The sequence below is a fragment of the Galeopterus variegatus genome, unplaced genomic scaffold (assembly GCF_000696425.1).
Source record: "Galeopterus variegatus unplaced genomic scaffold, G_variegatus-3.0.2 Scaffold1845, whole genome shotgun sequence".
NCBI lineage: Eukaryota > Metazoa > Chordata > Mammalia > Dermoptera > Cynocephalidae > Galeopterus > Galeopterus variegatus.
The window spans coordinates 114479-133734 of NW_007727956.1; the positions used below are offsets into that span (position 1 = coordinate 114479).

Below are 19256 nucleotides of genomic sequence, written 5' to 3' on the forward strand. Positions count from 1 at the left end.
GCATACACTTTGGTTTTTGTGAGTGGCTATACTGCAAAGCCAAGAGATGAGGAGTGTGAAAAGGTGCCCAGACTTTCACACCAAATCCACGTAACATCATCAGATGCAGCCTGGGCCTTCTCACCTTTGGCCCCTTGACAAGAGAAAAGAGGAGGTCAGATTTTGGAGAAGAGGGTAAGCACTATGCCTTCCTTTTCTTACTTTAGGCAAAAGCAGGAAAAGTATTTAGAGATAAACCATAAGTTTTGACAAACACTTTGAAATGTGTTTAATCTCTAATTAGAGAGCCAAAAAAAGCCTCATTTCAACCTTGGTAAGATGATTACACTTAGTTCAGATCTCATAAAGGCTACCACCAGGGAGACACTGCTTTCTTTAAGACAATCAGCTTCAAAGGTAGAACAATTGTGCTTTTAAAACTTACGAGGGTTCTTCTGACACAGCAGCTCCTTCTTCTAGTTCTTGAGCTTGTTTGTACCACGGCAGCTTGGCCTCTACTGGAAGTTTCTCTGCGAATTAAGTGCATGCACATAAAAGACAAGAGGTTAAAACCAATCTGGGATTTCAGGGGAATTCCTGTTTCTCCTCGCCAGTTCTTAGTTTTGCACTATACTTAGAAATCACTATGTTGATAACCACAAATAATAAGTTTTTAGGTAAATTGCTGCCTCTGATGATGGTTATATCAAGCAAAATAGAATTGAATTTTAAAAATGTTTAATAATACTAGACTTGGGGTACATGTTTCCCCTTTATTATGTTGAATAGCAAAGAAAAGACCATTTATGATGAAAGTCAGAACCATAGAAGCACTAGTTCAATATGCATATAAAGAATCATCAAAGTATCTTTTCACTATTTTCTATTGAAAAGACAGAGTGATATTTACCTTTTAAAACAAACACAAAGTACAGTAAACTATATTGTGATATTTTCATAAACTCTAACTTGGTTTCTTCTTTTGCCTTTTTGCTAAGTGTGATCTATGCCACATTGTCAAAAACAAACTTTGGCACTCTGAAATTCACAAAACATTGCTTTAGATGTGTGACTCATTCGACACCACCCCAAGGCTCAATGACAATTGAAATATGCACAGCTTAGGGGTCCATGATCCATAATTTGATTTGTTTTACCTATTTATCTAGCTTTGGCCAAACAATTCTGAACAAGCTTTCTAACTATTTCCTGGGGGAAAAATTGCAGAATACAAAAAGAAAAAGGGAGGTTATAATTGCTCCTACAGAAGTAACTGCCAAGATTCCCATTCTGACATATTTATTAGGGTCATTTATAGGCATATTTGCCTTTATAGTATGAGCCAGTGAAGTTCTATCACCGTTTCATAACATGTAATTGCAAGATGAAAGAAATATGTCTATATATGCATTCACCATAGAATTATATGGTATTTTAATGACGTTCGAGAGCCAGGCTCACTCCCTAGTTGTGAAAATCCAGATTTCATTCTTGATAGTTAACCACAAACTGTTTTTCTGTCCATGAAGTGGTTTGGTAAAGATAGAGCTAATGAATAATTGACTATTTTATATTAGGAGCATCACTCCTTGTCCTTCATGTGCAGCAATTGTTTCTCTTTTTTTTTTTTTTTTTTTTTGAAGAAGGAATAGTCTTTATTCAGCACACACAACAATATGAGCCAAGCAGTCCACAGAGAAACTCAAACTCAACTGCTACTGGCAAAGTCCAAAGAAAAACTGAAACTGAGCAGCTGCCAGCATAGTAAACATGCTCTATTTTTAGACATGAGCTCTGTGGCCAGCTCTGCTTTACAAACTGAAGAACACAGAATAGCAACAAAACTAAAAAGATACATGGGTGCACATGCACACTAACTCCACCCACACACAGCTTGTTTACAAGAAATGTGCTGCACGACCCCCAACCAGACCTGAGCTGAGGGAGCCTGACTAAATTATCCTGTTTTCCCCCCAACCTGTCCAAAGAAAAACTGAAACTGAGCAGCTGCCAGCAGAGCAAACATGCTCTATTTTTAGACATGAGCTCTGTGGCCAGCTCTGCTTTACAAACTGAAGAACACAGAATAGCAACAAAACTAAAAAGATACATGGGTGCACATGCACACTAACTCCACCCACACACAGCTTGTTTACAAGAAATGTGCTGCACGACCCCCAACCAGACCTGAGCTGAGGGAGCCTGACTAAATTATCCTGTTTTCCCCACAACCTACTTTTCCTAGATCTGCTCGTCTGCTTTTTTTTTTTTTTTAACAACAAATACAAATTTTTAACGAATATTTGTTAAATAAACAAACAGGAATCTTAAACATTATCAGAATTCTGTTTCTTGTATGTTTCCAGTTAGGTAACCACAAGACATTTTTGTGAAAGACAGAAAGAAGGAAGCAGCCATTTTGCAGCTGACACATGACACTCCTGATCTGCTGACACCTAGCTGGCATGAAACAGCCTCTGGGACTACAATTGCTCTAACTCCACTGCATTGTCTTTCTGTTTTCCTGACTCCTGGGCCAGATATGGATGTTTATCAACTTGACAAAGGGCCCTTGTTTCGTGCAGCAATTGTTTATAGCCAGAAAACAAAGGGAGTGAGACACGTAAAGCTGGCAAAGCCAAAATGATTCACTAATATTTTAAACACAGCAACATGGTACCTATATGCTGTGGACTGACTAATCCGTGTCCCCCAAAGTCCATACATTAGGAGCTTAATTCCCACTGTAACTACAGAGGGTGGGAAATCCTATCATGGTAATTGAAAGGTTGGGCCTTAAAGAGGTGATTAGATTGTAGGACCAAGCCATAGTGAATGGATTAATAATGGTCAGGGGTGTGGCTCTGAGGGCTTTACAAGAAGAGCACATGAGAGATTAGTCTCTCTCTGCTCTGCCATTTCTGCCATGTGAGACTCCTGGGTCACTAATGCCACCAAGACAACCCTCACCAGACATGTTCCTTGGACTTTAGACTTCCTAGCCTTCAAAACTGCAAGCAATAAATTTTGTTTTCTTTATAAATTACCCAGTTCCAGGTACTAATGTTATAAACAACAAAAACAGACTAACACACTATATATACATCATTGTACAACTACCTCATCTATCACAATGAAATGTCTCAGTCAATGAAGCCCACTCTGACAGCATGAGCTAGCTGTGTCTTTCAATACTGAAGCATTCAGTACGGCACCAATAATGGGCTTGTACTACTTTACTGTGGATTTGAACTGAATTCTGTCAGATGTACCTGTGGCCACCTTCTCCCATATTTGAGGACATTAATGACAGTCAAGAGTTAAAGGTAACATTTACAAAGAACTTACTATATGTCAGGCACAAGGCTAAGCACCCTATTTACATTATATCTCATTTAATTCTCACATGATCTCTGAGGTAGATATTGTAATTATCCCCATTTTAAGATGAGAGATGCATTTGTTAAAATTAATCAGGATTTCTGTTATGTTTTGTTTTTTGCTTTCCTTTTATATCATTAACTTAGATTTCATAATGTCATTCATTCTCACCAAGGGCAACCTATAGTATAATAAAGAGCTACGTTGTAGCTCATTTTCTGGGAAATTTAATGGAACAAATTAAGAAAGAAAAGGGAATATTTAATGTTATAAATTGGAGGATAAAGAGTTCTTTTTTTTGAATGGTTTGTGACTTTGGATTTTTCTATCTCACTCACACAGACTAGTTACAATTCTAGCATGGAAATCAGATTAGTATTCATGCTAATCGGAGAGTCCTAAAATAATTACAATACATCTTTCTCACTACATAGAACTTTTCTAAAATTTCTTTTTAATAAATTATTAGCAATATCTATTATATTCTGATATGTTTTGAATTTTCATTTCAAATTATGGCCTGGAATTCAGTCTCATATTTATGTTTTAATTTTCCATATGAAAAACAAGTTTTCTGTTTCATTAGTTCAAAGTATGAGATGTCCCAGTGTATTTCAGACTTAGCAAAGTAGACACATTCTGACCCACTCCCTTATTTTTAATAGCAAGAAATGTGTATAGTAAATCATAACATATATTTCTATACTATCTAGTCGCCCTTTAAGCAGATATATGAGTATCTAATATTTTTTAGTAACAATCTTCAAACAATTTTATGACTAAGGAGATAATTGCATAGATTTCTACACGTAATCCTTAGTCAAAATTTGCAATCAAAACCATTTGAAAGATTTAAAAAAGAATCAAGACCATTTAGTAGAGTCTAAGTTATAATGAATTGTTACTAAGAATACTTGGGATACTTAAAAATATCCCCCAAGTTTAAAACCAGTATCTGAATACACATAACCATCAACAGACTGGTAGTAGAGCACTTGTCAAGTTACCTTTGGGTTTATAGCAGGGAGTGGGTATGATGCATTCCTCTTTGATGTGGGGCTTTGTTTTGGGGCTACAGCCCCCTGTGTGCATTCCTCGATGGTCGATGCAGAGGACCACACGGTACCTGAGGCCCTGGCCACACGTCACCGTGCACTGGAAAGAGATCGCAAGAGAGAGGAGACTCATAGGCAAAGCCTTGTTTACTTTTCTTCACTTCCCACCTGATACTTTTTATATACAGACTCCTTTTTATATGAGGACTGCTGGTGGGTTTATACCTGTTCTTACCAGTCATGAGATCTTTATCCTGTTTGGCTACTTGAGGTGAAGCTGGCTGAAAATTAAATCACTTTCAATTTCTTAGCTTTGGATTAATCAGTCAACAATCCTTAAGCACCCACTGTGTGCAAAGTCTCAAGTCAAGCACCAAAAAGGAGAAAAGAAACTGTAGAGTATGTTCAATTTTGATTACCCAAACTGCATTTTTATGTGGTTACTTTGCTAATGACTGCTATGTCCAAAAATATGGGAAATGCTAGCTCCCAAATGGATAATAAAACATTTTAAACTGCTAGTTAATTTATATTACAGCATGGATAATCTAATTGATTATATCGAAATGGAAAAAAAAAATGTTTAAAGGAACTGATTGAATGGCCCAATGTGGATAGCACCTCCAGTGGTTCTTAATGTCTGACAGTGTGTCTAGATATAAAAAAAAGTCACAGCTCTGGTCTGCTGGCACAAAGCCACATCTCAGAGAAGAGTCTTTTGTCATTTCTATGGCTGAGGGCACAATGTTTATTTCATCCTCTTTCTATCTCCTTTGCCATTTCTCTTTTCGTATTAGTAGCCAGGAAACCTGGAATGACATTTTATGTTTGATTACAGCAGGTTTCCTAATGTCCATAATACTTTGGTTTTAATTCTCCTGCTTTATTGTACTATTTTAATTTCATCCTTTTTGCCCCCCAATGAATAATATACACAGTTTAAATTTTAATCCACTCAGACCCTCCTTGGATATAGACAGAGTATAGTCAATAAAAATTGAAATCAAACTTCTGGTCTACTGAGCTCTATCATCGAAGCAGCTTTTACAGATTCAGGGTAAGTCATTCAGTCTCAATTGCTCTTGAAAGACATTTTCTGCCCCGTGCCATTTGAGGGAACTTTATCTGGGCAGCAATAGAGGCTTCTTGAAGTAACTTGAAGAAAGACATTAAAAGAAGTCATTTACTTTAGGTCATGCTGGATTTGGGGCATTCCTAGGAGCTAAGCTGGTAAGCTTCTAGACACCTCCAGAGGAGAAGTGTGGAGCTGCACAGGGTACCCGGTGGGGCCATGATGATGAGAGGGAAGAGTGGACTTACTCTCCTAATGAACAAAGAAAGAAGGCACAGTTACCGGAGACCACTCCTGTGCCAGCCATTTAGGGCAGTCAAAAATGTTGCAGGGCTGCACGATGGGCATCTTAGGGGTGTACATGCATTTCCACTCTTCCACTGAAGTGACATGCCCCTGGATGTCCTCCTCCACACAGGAAACTGCCCGGCTCTGGATGCCCCCCCCACACGAGGAGGAGCACGCGGTCCACGGGGTGGCCTCCCACCTACAGAAGCAAGGGGAGTCATCAGGGCAGACATGCACATTGCCAGATCTCCTCAGTGACCTGTCAGACCCACCCCATTCCCAGGGCCTATGGGAAAACCAGGTTCTGAGAGAACCAAAGCCATCTATTGCCTGAAATCTGACAAGTAAGAGGGAAGGATTCAGCGTTGGCAAAAGTGCTCTGTAAACCATGAAGCTCTACACACGTGTGAGAGATTAGTTTTGAGAGCTGTCCACAAGGACATCTGTGCTGTCTGTAACCTACTCAACAGGTGGAAGTTCGATCCTCAGTCCTTCTTCCTGTAGTTTCTATATCTATACCTATATCTATATCTATACCTATATCTATACCTATACCTATATCTATACCTATATCTGTATCTATACCTATATCTATATCTATATCTATACCTATACCTATATCACAGGTGGAAGTTCGATCCTCAGTCCTTCTTCCCGTAGTTTCTATATCTATACCTATATCTATATCTATACCTATACCTATACCTATACCTATATCTGTATCTATACCTATATCTATATCTATATCTATACCTATACCTATATCTATACCTATATCTGTATCTATACCTATATCTATATCTATATCTATACCTATACCTATATCTATACCTATACCTATATCTATATCTATACCTATACCTACATCTATACCTATATCTATATCTATACCTACATCTATATCTATACCTATATCTATATCTATACCTACATCTATATCTATACCTATACCTATATCTATATCTATACCTACATCTATATCTATACCTATACCTATATCTATACCTATACTTATATCTATATCTATACCTATACCTATATCTATACCTATATCTATACCTCTATCTATACCTATACCTATACCTATATCTATACCTATACCTATATCTATATCTATACCTATATCTATATCTATACCTACATCTGTATCTATACCTACATCTATATCTATACCTATACCTATACCTATATCTATACCTATACCTATATCTATATCTATACCTATATCTATATCTATACCTACATCTGTATCTATACCTACATCTATATCTATACCTATACCTATACCTATATCTATACCTATACCTATACCTAAACCTCTATCTATATCTATACCTATACCTACATCTATATCTATACCTATACCTATATCTATATCTATACCTATACCTATATCTATATCTATACCTATATCTATATCTATATGTATATCTATATCTATCTATCTACAAAATGTCACTGAGTTGATCCACTTGAATAGTGAAATTTTAAAATGTTGCACAGGCATACTACAGAGACATTAATTATTCTATAAGTAGGATTTCATGTACATTGTGAGCTTGATTTCTTTCCTGCATGAGCCTGGATAACGTGTGTTTCCCAGTTATGGAGGGCTTTCTTCCACATTTTCTCTGCAGTGTTTAAGTTTAGGCAACAACTTTTATTGCCACTGCCAACAGCCAAAACATGCTGCCAAATACAATATTTTCTTATGCATATTTCCCCAAGAGACACATAAGAAAATGTCATTATGGGGAAACTGAGGCTTTCTGTTTAGCCCTTAGGAGACTTTCTGATCTCTTTCAAAAGATCAAGTAGCTCTGTAGAGAGTTTCTCTTCCAAAAGAGTTAGACCAATTCTCATTTGTCTCCATGTAAATCTCTGGGGGCTTCCTTCTGGAGGTGGATAACAGGCCTGATTCAGATGGAAATTGGGCTGAATGTATAAGTACATAGTCACATTGGATCTGACAGTGAAGTAGGAATATGTTTTTGAATGTCTATTTAATCTCTTAGAATATTAAGATGCCATAAAAGAGCATATTTTCTAATTTGTACTCTAAAATCCCTAAACTTGACCCTTCTAAAGGGAGAGTGATTAATTTCTGTCTCAACACTTGGACCTGACCATAGTGTAATTTCACAAATGGTAATAAGTATCCTTTTTCATGTCACTGATCACAGAAAGACAAACGAGGCTAATATTATTTTAAGAATTTATAGTATGGGGGCCGGCCTGGTGGCGCACTGCTACAGTGCGCCGCTTGGGAGTGCGGCAGCGCTCCCGCCGAGGGTTCGGATCCCACATACAGACCGGCCGCTCACTGGCTGAGCGAGGTGCGGGCACAACACCGAGGGTTGCGATCCCTTGCCGGTCCCGGTCCGGTACGGGCGCGACACTGAGGGTTGCGATCCGTTGCCGGTCACGAAAAAAGACAAAAAGGAAAAAAAAAAAAGAATTTATAGTATGATTCCAGGATATAACTACAGTTCTATGTGTTAAAAATTATCACATGAATCCTTGTATAATAATAGGATTATGTGGAATTTTATGGCAAAACATGTCTGGGCGCTTTAAAGAAAGTATTACAAAAGCTGAGAGAAGGCATCAGTCAGAAGATTTTAAAACAGTGTCCAGGTAAGTGCTTGGAAAACAAAAAAGACATATCCAAGAATCTTGTCCTGGAAGAACATTAGATGAATTCATATATCATATATTTTAACTCCTTTGGCTTTTAATTTTTTTTAACACATAATGTGTTTATTTTAAGAAATTCTCAGAGTTAAGAAGGATGTAGAAGAGTGATGTATATTAATTATGAATCATAAACACATAATGTGTTTAAGAAATTCTCAGAGTTAAGAAGGATGTAGAAGAGTGATGTATATTAATTATGAATCATAAGAATTGTATACATCTTGTATTATGTTTGGATATGTGTTACAGTCAAAGACCGAAAGCAGAAAGGAACAATCTAAAAATTCATTGTGTTTTGTATCTATACTTGTGGTCTTAAACCCAGTTAAATAATTTAAATAAGTAAAGCCTTTGACTTTTCTGATCAGTGGGTAGATGCCATTTGAGAACACTTTTGAGCCTTAACTCTTCCTATAAAATGAAAACACATTATTAGCATCCACTTACTAAGACTTTACCAGTAAAGCGGAATATCTAACTTTAGAGCTAGTTCAGTAACAGAAGTGCAAGGAGTAAGTAATACAGTCTGTTTATTGGCTAACTGTCCTTTCCCACTGTGATGCTTGGACATACTAAATGTGTACACAGGACATGGTGCAGCAAACATCAAGAAGGATAGTTTCAACATACCACTGGGCTTTAGACATTTTGGGGATATCCTAATCTATAAGAAATAAAGTTTAACTTAAGATAGGCACTAGTATGCCAGAGAAATATGAACACAAGAGACCATAGATATGACAGAAATCTAGGGCTGCCATCAAAGGAAAACATAAACTTGAGGTTGCTCACGCCTGACACCTAACTTTGCCTGTGACTTTCACACAACAGATACACGTGTCCCATGAATACTGATTTTACAGATACAGAAATTGAAATCAAATAAAATCTTGGTTCAGTTAAGTTAATCTTTTGATATTTTTATTAGATCTTTTTCAAGAAGAGCTCTGGATCAAACTAGCAAAATAATACATCAGGAGCATTCTAAAGTCATTTATCGTCTTTATCAATACAGTCATAGGGAAAGTGGAAGAGAGCTGACTAATGAATGAGGTAGCCACTTGGTGAAAAAACTTAACAACTGTATCTAGTACAAATCAAATCCCCCTCTCTCCATGCTACCAGTAGAATGATAAAAAGTGAGTTCCCTACCAGTCACTGGAAGTATTTAAGCAGACAGTAGACAACAACTTGCACTGGTGTGTACATATTATAAAAATATCGATATATGTGTATGTACACATGTAAATTAAAAATATATGAATGCAAATCTGTGTGAATATATATGTTTACATATCTGTAATGTGTGGGTATGGCTGTTGTGGAAGGAATGGGGAGAATAAAGCATCCCTGTGGAGTTGGACTAGATGACCTCAAGGAACCTGTACTTGGATTCTAATTCATTAGGATTTTTGAGATTTTCAACCAAATCTTGCTTTATTTTACAGTTCAGAATAAGATGATTTTCTGGGCTTGGTTTAGTTTGGGACTGGGCAAAGTACTATGGATTATTCTAACTATTTATAATCTGATTTAAACCTTTAGTGCTAAATAGCAGCTGACTCCCTGAGGGCCAAATAAGCAAAGAAAATAGAGCCAAGGTCTATTTCAAACCCAATTCTAATTTCTGCTATCTGTGGAGGTATTTCCAATGTGGCAGGCAACATTCTCAGTAGCTAGTATATTTTTCAGCTTCTCCAGTTTTCTTATGAATATATTATAAAGAGAACAAGTTCTTTTAAAAGTTCCTGAATTACTTTCATTATTTTTCCTAGTTTTAAAAAATGTTATACTTTAAAAAAGCAACATAGCACATCAAATTTTATGTTTTAGAAAAATAAGTCCCCCCAAATGTTCTGAATAATAAAGATATGAAAAAAATGCCTTTCGTATTTAATTATAATTTTTTGAAATAAAGAGAACATTTAAAGCCCCTGTGCAGAATAATACCACATCTGGAATTCCACATCCGTGGTATTGCAATAATACTTTAGGCAGTGTTTGTTTAACAGTTAGCAACAGTGCTTTAATGACTGGGGTCCGATTGCAGAGGAAACATAGAAAAGGACAAAGAGAGTTAAAGAAAGACATAATATAAACCCATACACTGTATCTAATGAGAGTGAATAACTGTGTCCACTCCTGTGTAACATGATCCTATCTTAAAATGGTTTTTGAATGACAAGCTTACAGTCTGAATAGGGCAGTATTATTTAAAAGCAGAAATCAGGATGGATTGCAAAATATACCATCTACCATCTTATTTTTACAGAAGAACACAGAATCTCTATATATGTATATATATATATATTTTAAAAAGCAGCAGAAAACTGATTTGCTAATTCTAACATCAGGGTGATTGATTTACGTACCGAGGAAGGGGATGGTAGAGGTCATAAGGCATGATCTGCTTGTATCCGTCACTGTTAGGAACAATAATGCCAACCCTCTGAGTAGAAGGTACACACAATAAAATAAACACTAAATGATTACATTATACAAAGTTTTTATACAAATGCAAAACAACATTAATAAATCGTCTCTGAAAAACAACACTGAAACAGTTTAATACTTTATGCTAGCATATGCTTTAGGATGGGTCAAGTTCTTTGAAAGTGCACCATTTACTATAATTAGTTCTCTGATCCAAGCAGGAAATACCACTGGAAAAGGTGGTGGCAAGAACACTTGGCACCTCATCATTAACTATGACACAATAAGCTTGTAAATGTTCTTTAATCCCCCAAATTATATATCCTATGAGGTCATTATTATTATCATTATTATTAATGTTACTTCCAGATGCTCACCAAGCAATTACAGCTATTGTCTCACTTCTGATGAAAGAGAGAGTTATTTAAGCAGGAGAATATGTACCTTAGAATTGGCAATACTATATAACGTGCATTAGCAAATAGGTTTCTTCTCTTGGCATCGTGCAAGATTTTTATTAATACCTGGAAAGCAGCCATGTGGGTATTTTATAAGGAGAGGGGGAACTACTAAACATAGTAGGCAACTATTAGCAAAAACAAGTTCCCTACCAAAATAAAAGTAGGCAGTGAAGATAACATACTAAATATGAAAGATTTTTTTGTGGTCTATAAAATGTTATATAGTATTAACTATTATTATGGTGGTGGTTGTGATTGTTGTGACTGTTGTTAGTGTATCTAGCACCTGAAAAACGTGTGAGGTTTAGAGACAGAGGAGAAGTTAAGGAAACTGTAAGAAATGACATTATAAGTTGTGTGGAAGTCCCCAAAGCCTTTAGGACACCAATAAACTATGCCAATGTACTTCACCGATTTCAACTAATGCCTCCGATTGGTAAGACTGGGTCCTTGCTGAAGCCCAGTCCTCTGGCTTGTGGAGGATTTATGGCTTACGGGTTCTGGATGAGAGGGCTAGTGCAACACAGCCTCCAACAAGAGTGGGAGATGGAGAGAGCTCAACACACACAGGCAGAGCCTGGCAGGGCATAAGCAGAAGATGCTTATTTTGCAACTAACAAATGAGAAGCCCCTCTTTTGAGTACTGAAGGAACCTATGTATTCCATCTGTACCCTTGAGATAGATGGGTGGATGAGTATATAGATATTTACAGATCTATATAATATCTATATATTCAACATAAATATGTTTATATTTAAATAGATAAACTAAGACTTTCGTTTTGACCTCCTCTGATATAGAATGATAAAGTATTTTTTTTTTAATGGCTAACAAACCCAAGAGTTTGGGTAAAAAGAGTTAACTGGTTATAATGTGGATCAGAAAGATAAAAGTGGGGATTTTGAAAGGTAAGGAGGAAAGAGGGAGGGATAAAGAGGCCTGTATACTTTCTGAAGAAATTACTAAAAGGTAAGGAGATGCATGAGAGAAATTATATTTGTTTTTAAAGAAAATGGCAAACAAAGATATGAAGATAGATACCTATTCCCAGAAGGGAAAATCATTGGTGTACTAATTAATTAGTTTGTTTTGCATGACTAAATTTTCTATACAGTCAGCCCCTCCCATATCTGCTGTTCTGCTTCTACAGATTCAACGAACTGGGGATCAAAACTACTTGAAAAAAAAAAAAAAACAATAATAAAATACCAATACAACAATATAAAATAATACAAATGAAAAACAATATAGTATAACAACAATTTACATAGCATTTACACTGTATTAGGTATTATAAGTAACCTAGAAATGATTTAAAGTATATGGGAAGATGTGACTAACTTATATGCAAATACTACACAATTTTATATCAGGAATTTGAGCATCCCAGGATTTTGGTATCCGTGAGGGGTCCTGGACAACCTGTGTGTTGTCCTTAAATAACAATGTCCATGAAACTGGATGCTGCCTTTTGGGCACACTCAAAATGGGCTCATTAACATAAGAATGAAGTTACATTAAACTTTTCTCCCTGTTTTTTGAGTTAAATTGCCTATTTTTCTACCTTCTGACAGTCAAGAAATCGAATGAAAGCCTAATCCTGCCTTTTATTAGGATCATGTGATCTCTTTCCAATAATTTTTACATCTAGTAATTAAGGAAATTTTCTTCCTAAAAGGACTATATTTTAAAGAATGCCAACCTTCCAGAGTCCGTCTAATAACTTTGGAACTACATTGTTACCTAATAATAGTAAATCAAGGAATAAATCAAATTGACTTTGAAGTTATATTTTACCTGACCCTTTATTCATGCCCACATCAATTTCTAAGTGCAGAAATGCATACCATTGTCTTCTCTCCCGAAAACATTTATGGCTATAATTTGTCATCTTCAATATTAGAATGGACTGTTGCAGATCTCTGTCAATTGATTTATCAGCTGATGATATTTAAAATGGACACAATAATGTTGAAGGAGACAAGGTGACGTGAAGAAAGGGAATAAAAAGGGGAGTGTACAGAATTTAAGATGTTGGGCTTTGCTTTGGACTGATTTAGAAATTATGTTTTTGTTTGAACAAGGAGCTTTAAACCTGGATTCAGCAAAACTACAGCTATATTTGTCTTTCTATGGCTTGGGTCATGGTGAAGACTCATAAAATGACTCTTTGGCACCTGTGAAAACAGAAAGATATCAAAACAATGGTTCTCTGTCCAGTCCTGTTAATGCATATTCGTGTGCACGGCTCTGCGCTCTCAGGGGCTCCCTGCCACAGCCAGACTTTCACCACACAAACTTAACTTCCCATCGCTTACCTATAAGACACTTTGCTTTTTTCTTAGGCAAAGTGTACATTAGGAGGAATAATGAAACGGTATGTAATTTAGGTATTAAAAAGTTCCCATATTTAGGTCTCGCTTTGGGTGTGTATGGATGTATTTATGCATTCAGACATGTGTCTGAAAATGTGCGGAATGGCGAGGGAGGCAAAAATGACTTTTAAAAATGATCACAAAGCAGAGCTATAAAAAACAGTTGGCTTGAGGGTAGAACTAATCATTCTCCGTTGCCTTAACCATCCTGACCACTCTCGCGCTTCTTGTGCTGGGCGGTGACATGACTCCCATCTAAAACCCCTGTCATCAAGGGTGGTGGTGGTGAGAAGTGAGGGTGAGGAAGTGAGAGTTCTGGAGTGCTGTGGTGTAAGCAGAAGAGACACCCCACTTCCTCCTCTTACAGTTCCCGGCTTACTGAACCATCCAGTGCTTGGAGCATGCTTCAATGTTATGACAGGTTCATATAATGAAATGTTATGCAGCATATAAACATAAAGCTTTTTGAAGCATTTTAATGACCTTGAAAAATGCTCAAATGTAATATCAACTGAAAAAAATTAAATACAAAATAGAATGTACAATATGATTCACAACAGTAAGAAAATTTGTGTGTTCATATATCATCTATACAATCATTTTCATAAAGTATGTATATATGTGTCTGTATGTACACACATACACATATATACACACGTGTACACATGTATATATATGTACGCACACATACATATTAGAAAAAACACCTTACAAGAGTGGTTAGTTACTAGTATTTGGATTATGGATGTATTTTGCTTTCTTTTTATGTTTTTCAAGTTTTCTATAATGTATTACCTTTTACAGTTACTGCAGTTAGAATATTCAAATGCAACAACGTTCATATCTACGACAGTATAAAACAGAAACATTTGGAACTATGATATAAATGGATGAAATGAGGCCATCACCTCAAATTCCACATGTCACTTAAAGGTTATTGAGTCTTTGTATAGAAATGATCTAAGATGCTACTTTAGAAAAGTATCCCTGACTTTAAAAATCAAGCCAAAATTAGGGTCACATTATTCAGTGTGGCACTTACACATTGTGATAACTCTCTCTCTCCAAGAAAAATCCTAATGTAACTAACTCCATGGGCACCTAATTAAAAATTTTTAAAAATTAATTTATTTTTTATTAGGGAATTTATCTTTTAATTGAAACATATTGATTGTACATATTTATGGGGTACAGAGTTATATTCCCATACATGTATGGGCACCTAATTTATGGGGGTCCTTTTTATAATGGAAGTGAACCATAAAGAGACCCTTTCGTGGTCTCCATGGTCTCTCTTACTAAATCTCTCATGACCTCTTGCCACTTCTGAGCTGCTGATCCTCATTTCTGACTTCCTAACAGCTGGATATGCTCTAGGCCTTTCAAGCTCAGTGCATCCCAGACAATCCAATATCTTCCCTTACAAATGTCGTCTTCTCCTGTGATCTCTCTTACTGTCCAGGGAACTGTCATGCTCCCATCTACCCTACGTACTGTAGGACATCTTTGCTTCTCTTTCCCATGTTCCCTACAGGCACTCAGTTCTTCCAGTCACCTCAGCACCAGCAACACTGGCCAAATACATCTCCTCCCAACACAAGTTTGGGCCCTTTTGCACCAGTCTCCTAACAAATCTCTCTGCAGGCAGGTGTTGATTTCTCCAATCCAGCCTTCTCATTGCTCTCATAGCAATTGATATTTTACTTTGCAACTCAAAAGACTTAAGTGGCTCTATGAAGCCCAGTGAAATTTCTTAGGCAAATGCTACCTCTTTTAAAGTCTTGCCTAATTTTCTCTTATCTAGCCAGAAATTCTCTCTCCTTCTTCGCTTAAGTGGCTCTATGAAGCCCAGTGAAATTTCTTAGGCAAATGATACCTCTTTTAAAGTCTTGCCTAATTTTCTCTTATCTAGCCAGAAATTCTCTCTCCTTCTTCCAAACACTCCTAACACTAACTCCTCTCATCACTTTTAACTATGTACTAACTTCTAACTATGCACAAGCTGTTCTTTAGTTTAACACAATAGGGCAGAATCTATATTAGTTATTTACTGTATCTCTTAGGCCAGTGCCCTGCACAGGTGATCAGTATGTATTCATTGAATGAAATCATCTCATTAGTGTAGAGACACAAGCAAGAAAGCCAACTAATACCCAGAATTAAAACAAACCAGAAAACAAAAACAAGGTTAAAAAGAGAAAAGAAGAGAAGAGAAATTCCCAAACTGCCACTTTTTTTAGTTGCACTACTTGTGTTTTGCTAGCTCTGCTGTTGTTGAGAGAGGACAGTCTGCTTTGGTGAGTGGTTTGGCAGTTTAGGAAGGCTGCTCAGGCAAGCAGGGGTGATTGGTTGATGTGAGACAGAGAAAAGAGAGATGAACAACGACAGTGCTTCTAGCCTGCTTGGCTTAACTTGTTTCTTTCTATTAGGTATCTCCCAGAAATAACTACAAAAGCTTTTCAAAAATCTTCTCTTTCCTTTCTGTCTCATGTGTCTTTCAGATATCATGCTGCTTTGTAACCGTGCAATTCAACTCGCCCTGGTCAGTGTTGGGGCCCAGACTCTAGTTGATTCTTCTTTGCCTTTGCCATGGCACCAGCACAGAACCTGGCACAGGATAGGCACTAAATTTTAAAAAATGAATGAAATTGTGGGTGGTAGGAGTTCTGGCACAGATGATGGTGCTCCATCTTCTCTAGACAACTCCAGGGAAATAGAAACCAACCTCTTCCTAAGCAACAGCTTAGAATGTGATTGGAGAGACGTAATAAAAAGTTTTAAGAGATATGAGTAGCAGAGCACAAAGGATCACAGCACAATGAGGAAAAGGACCACCTGAGAAGTAAGGAGATGAAAGGTCAGTATTCCTCTCTGCTACCTGCTCTCTATGTAATCCTGAGTACCTTAAATCTGGACTTCTGCCAAATCTAAGTATTAGACGAGATCAGAAGTTTTAGGATGAAATAAGAATGCGTGCCTGGAAACCCATGCCATCAGACTATATCGTACCTGCCCTTTCCTAGTGGCTGCTGAGGGCAGAACTCAGAGCTCTGTGGGCCACAGCTTGAAAACCACTGGACAAAGATAATTATTTCAAAATCCTTCTCCTCTAACACTTGGTGACTTCATGAAACATGGCAGGTTTCCCTAAAATTTACAGAAATAAGCTGGGATCCAATAAATGAGAAAATTCTCTGTAAATTGGTCCAAATTTTTTAAAAACCATGGTAACTGTTGAGTAACATTCATTTACCTGGGCTGCACTGGAACCAGACCAAAAGGAGCCTGCATCATCATCCAGTGAATGTTTTAGACATAAATTCGTTTTCTGCTATAAAGTGAACTGCTGGATAGTTTTAATATTTTGGGTCAAATGACAAAAAATTTTCTCACATATACATTTCTGGAGTTAACCGTTCTTGATATCAATGAATGCAATTTCTGAACTGCTCTTAAATAAGTGGGACTAATATTTCCTTGGGCTTTGTTTACCTCTTCCTGTACTGAATGGTTTGGCTATTGTTTGATTTGAGTAAACATCAGTATATATGCTCAGAAGAAAGAGGCTTGCTTAACCCAGCGTGTGGTCAATCCCAACACCCACACTTTGCACTGATACAGTTGCAGTTCTGTGCTGACTGGGGGTGGGCGTGGGGTCCCTATGTTGGCTTGTGAACTAGACCTCACAGGCTGCTGAAGGCATCATGCAGAACAGGGGTGACTGTGGGATATGGTGGCACCAGAGATCAGGTTACCTGGTTTATGTAGTATAGGAGATGCTCTGGAACTGGAAGCACTTAGATCCACATTCCAGCCTGCTTTTGCCCATCCTAACTTGGGGCAGGTCACTTACCCGCCCTGAGCTTCAGTTTTCTCGTTCTGTAAAATATAGATGACAATCTCTGGCCTGCTAACCTCCTAGGGATTGTAAAACTAAAATGAGATAATGAATGTGAAAGCACCTTATAAGCTTCAATTAGAAGTGACATTGGGCAAGTCATTTTATTGGTTTGGGTATCAATTTAATAATGATAGCTGACATTTGCTGAGTGCTCGGCACCTTGCTAAGAGCTTTACTTGCATTATTTCATTTAACCCTCCCAGTTATTGTCTGACAGGAATATTCTATTCATTTTACAGATGGCAAAACAGGGCTAGAGAAGCTAAGAAAAGAAGTCACTTAGCTAGTAGAGTCACACGGCTTTAAACTGATAAATTGAAATTTAAAACGAGGATGAAGACAATACCTATTCTGTTAACTCACAGGCTAATTAAAAGAATTACAAAAATAATTACACTTTAAAAAACTTAATAATGTAATATAAGAAGTGATCTTACTATTAGTGATTTTACTGTTAGTGATGAGCGGGCTTGGTAGAAGAAGTGAATTGCTCTGATAACTGAGTTATCATTGACTGAAACTGGAAGCTTGGGAAAGGTATGATCATGCATCCTAAAAAACACTGAACTCTGCTTTTATTTTTCTCATTATAAATAATGCAGAAAAGTGGAAATAAGATTTTCTGGTGGTTTTTCTTATTGCTTACTCATTAGCTGCTCAAAACAGTATATTTAAATGAGGTTGATCAAAAGAAGGTCATTACTGTTCTAAATCTTTTATGTAACGTAATAAAACTGAAAGACCTCCATGACTAAGAAAACATTTCATTATACCTTAATTACTAAATAAGTCAACCATTTTCTAGTCCTTAATATGAGTTTTCCTTTTTGGAGACATACTTGGCATAAATCCCTTGTGAATTAAATGGCAATGTCTCACAGCTGGTTAAGTGAGAGTCATACACTAGTGAATGACGATTTCAAGAGTTGCTAATTCTCTTAATTTCTCATGATCACTATATTTTTAAAATCTGATAAGTGTGATTTACTTTCAAGGTGATATTTTCCTAGGAATTATGTTTCCTGTTGTTAAAGCAACATACAGAGCACCACCTTTTTAGACCTATATAGAATTCTAGAGTTCTATCTTTTCCTTTCATAGAGGAGCAAACTGATTTCTGGAGATTTTAGGAGTTTCTCAGAGGCAACACCAACATTATCACAACCACGATCTTAGCCATAATAGCTGATAGCTGCATCAACAAACACTTACTGAGTGCTTATCATGTGTTAGGCACTCTGCTAAGCTCCTTAAATGTATTAAGCCATTTATTCTTCATGACAACTTTATGAGGTAAGTACTGTTAAGTACTCACTTCCCAGGATGAAAAAACTGAGGCTTAGTGAGAATAAGTAATTTGCCAAAGGCTACTCAACTAGTAAGTGGCAGAGCCAGGATCTCAAGCCAGGCAATTTTACTGTAAAGCTCCCACTCCCAACCACCAGGCTATATTGCCATTGACTAGCAGGTCACCAAGTTAGCATAAGAATCCAGGTTTTCACATGCCTACTATACACATGCTGCCTCTCTCAATGCAGAGTACTTTTTTACATTTGTAATAAGATTCAATTCTGAGATTTTTTTTTTTTGATAATTTGGTCCCTGGCCAGGGA

The 19256-nt window shown here is 36.9% G+C and overlaps 1 protein-coding gene across 3 annotated transcripts in view; it reads right to left on the reverse strand.

Moving 5' to 3' along the window:
• Nucleotides 1–256: 256 nt before the first annotated feature.
• The window catches only part of LOC103595786 (ADAMTS-like protein 1), a 211985-nt gene continuing 192985 nt past the window's right edge, over nucleotides 257–19256 (reverse strand). The window contains exons 10-13 of one of the 3 annotated variants that reach the window (XM_008579263.1): nucleotides 10845–10895; nucleotides 5770–5974; nucleotides 4368–4515; nucleotides 257–509 (exon numbers count right to left, since the gene is read on the reverse strand). In XM_008579263.1, coding sequence (XP_008577485.1) covers nucleotides 421–509; nucleotides 4368–4515; nucleotides 5770–5974; nucleotides 10845–10895 — 493 coding nt within the window. In that variant the 3' untranslated portion in view covers nucleotides 257–420. Of the gene's footprint in view, nucleotides 510–4367; nucleotides 4516–4822; nucleotides 5975–10844; nucleotides 10896–19256 lie in introns of those variants that run through there. The other 2 variants (XM_008579265.1, XM_008579266.1) reach the window with 2 other exon arrangements.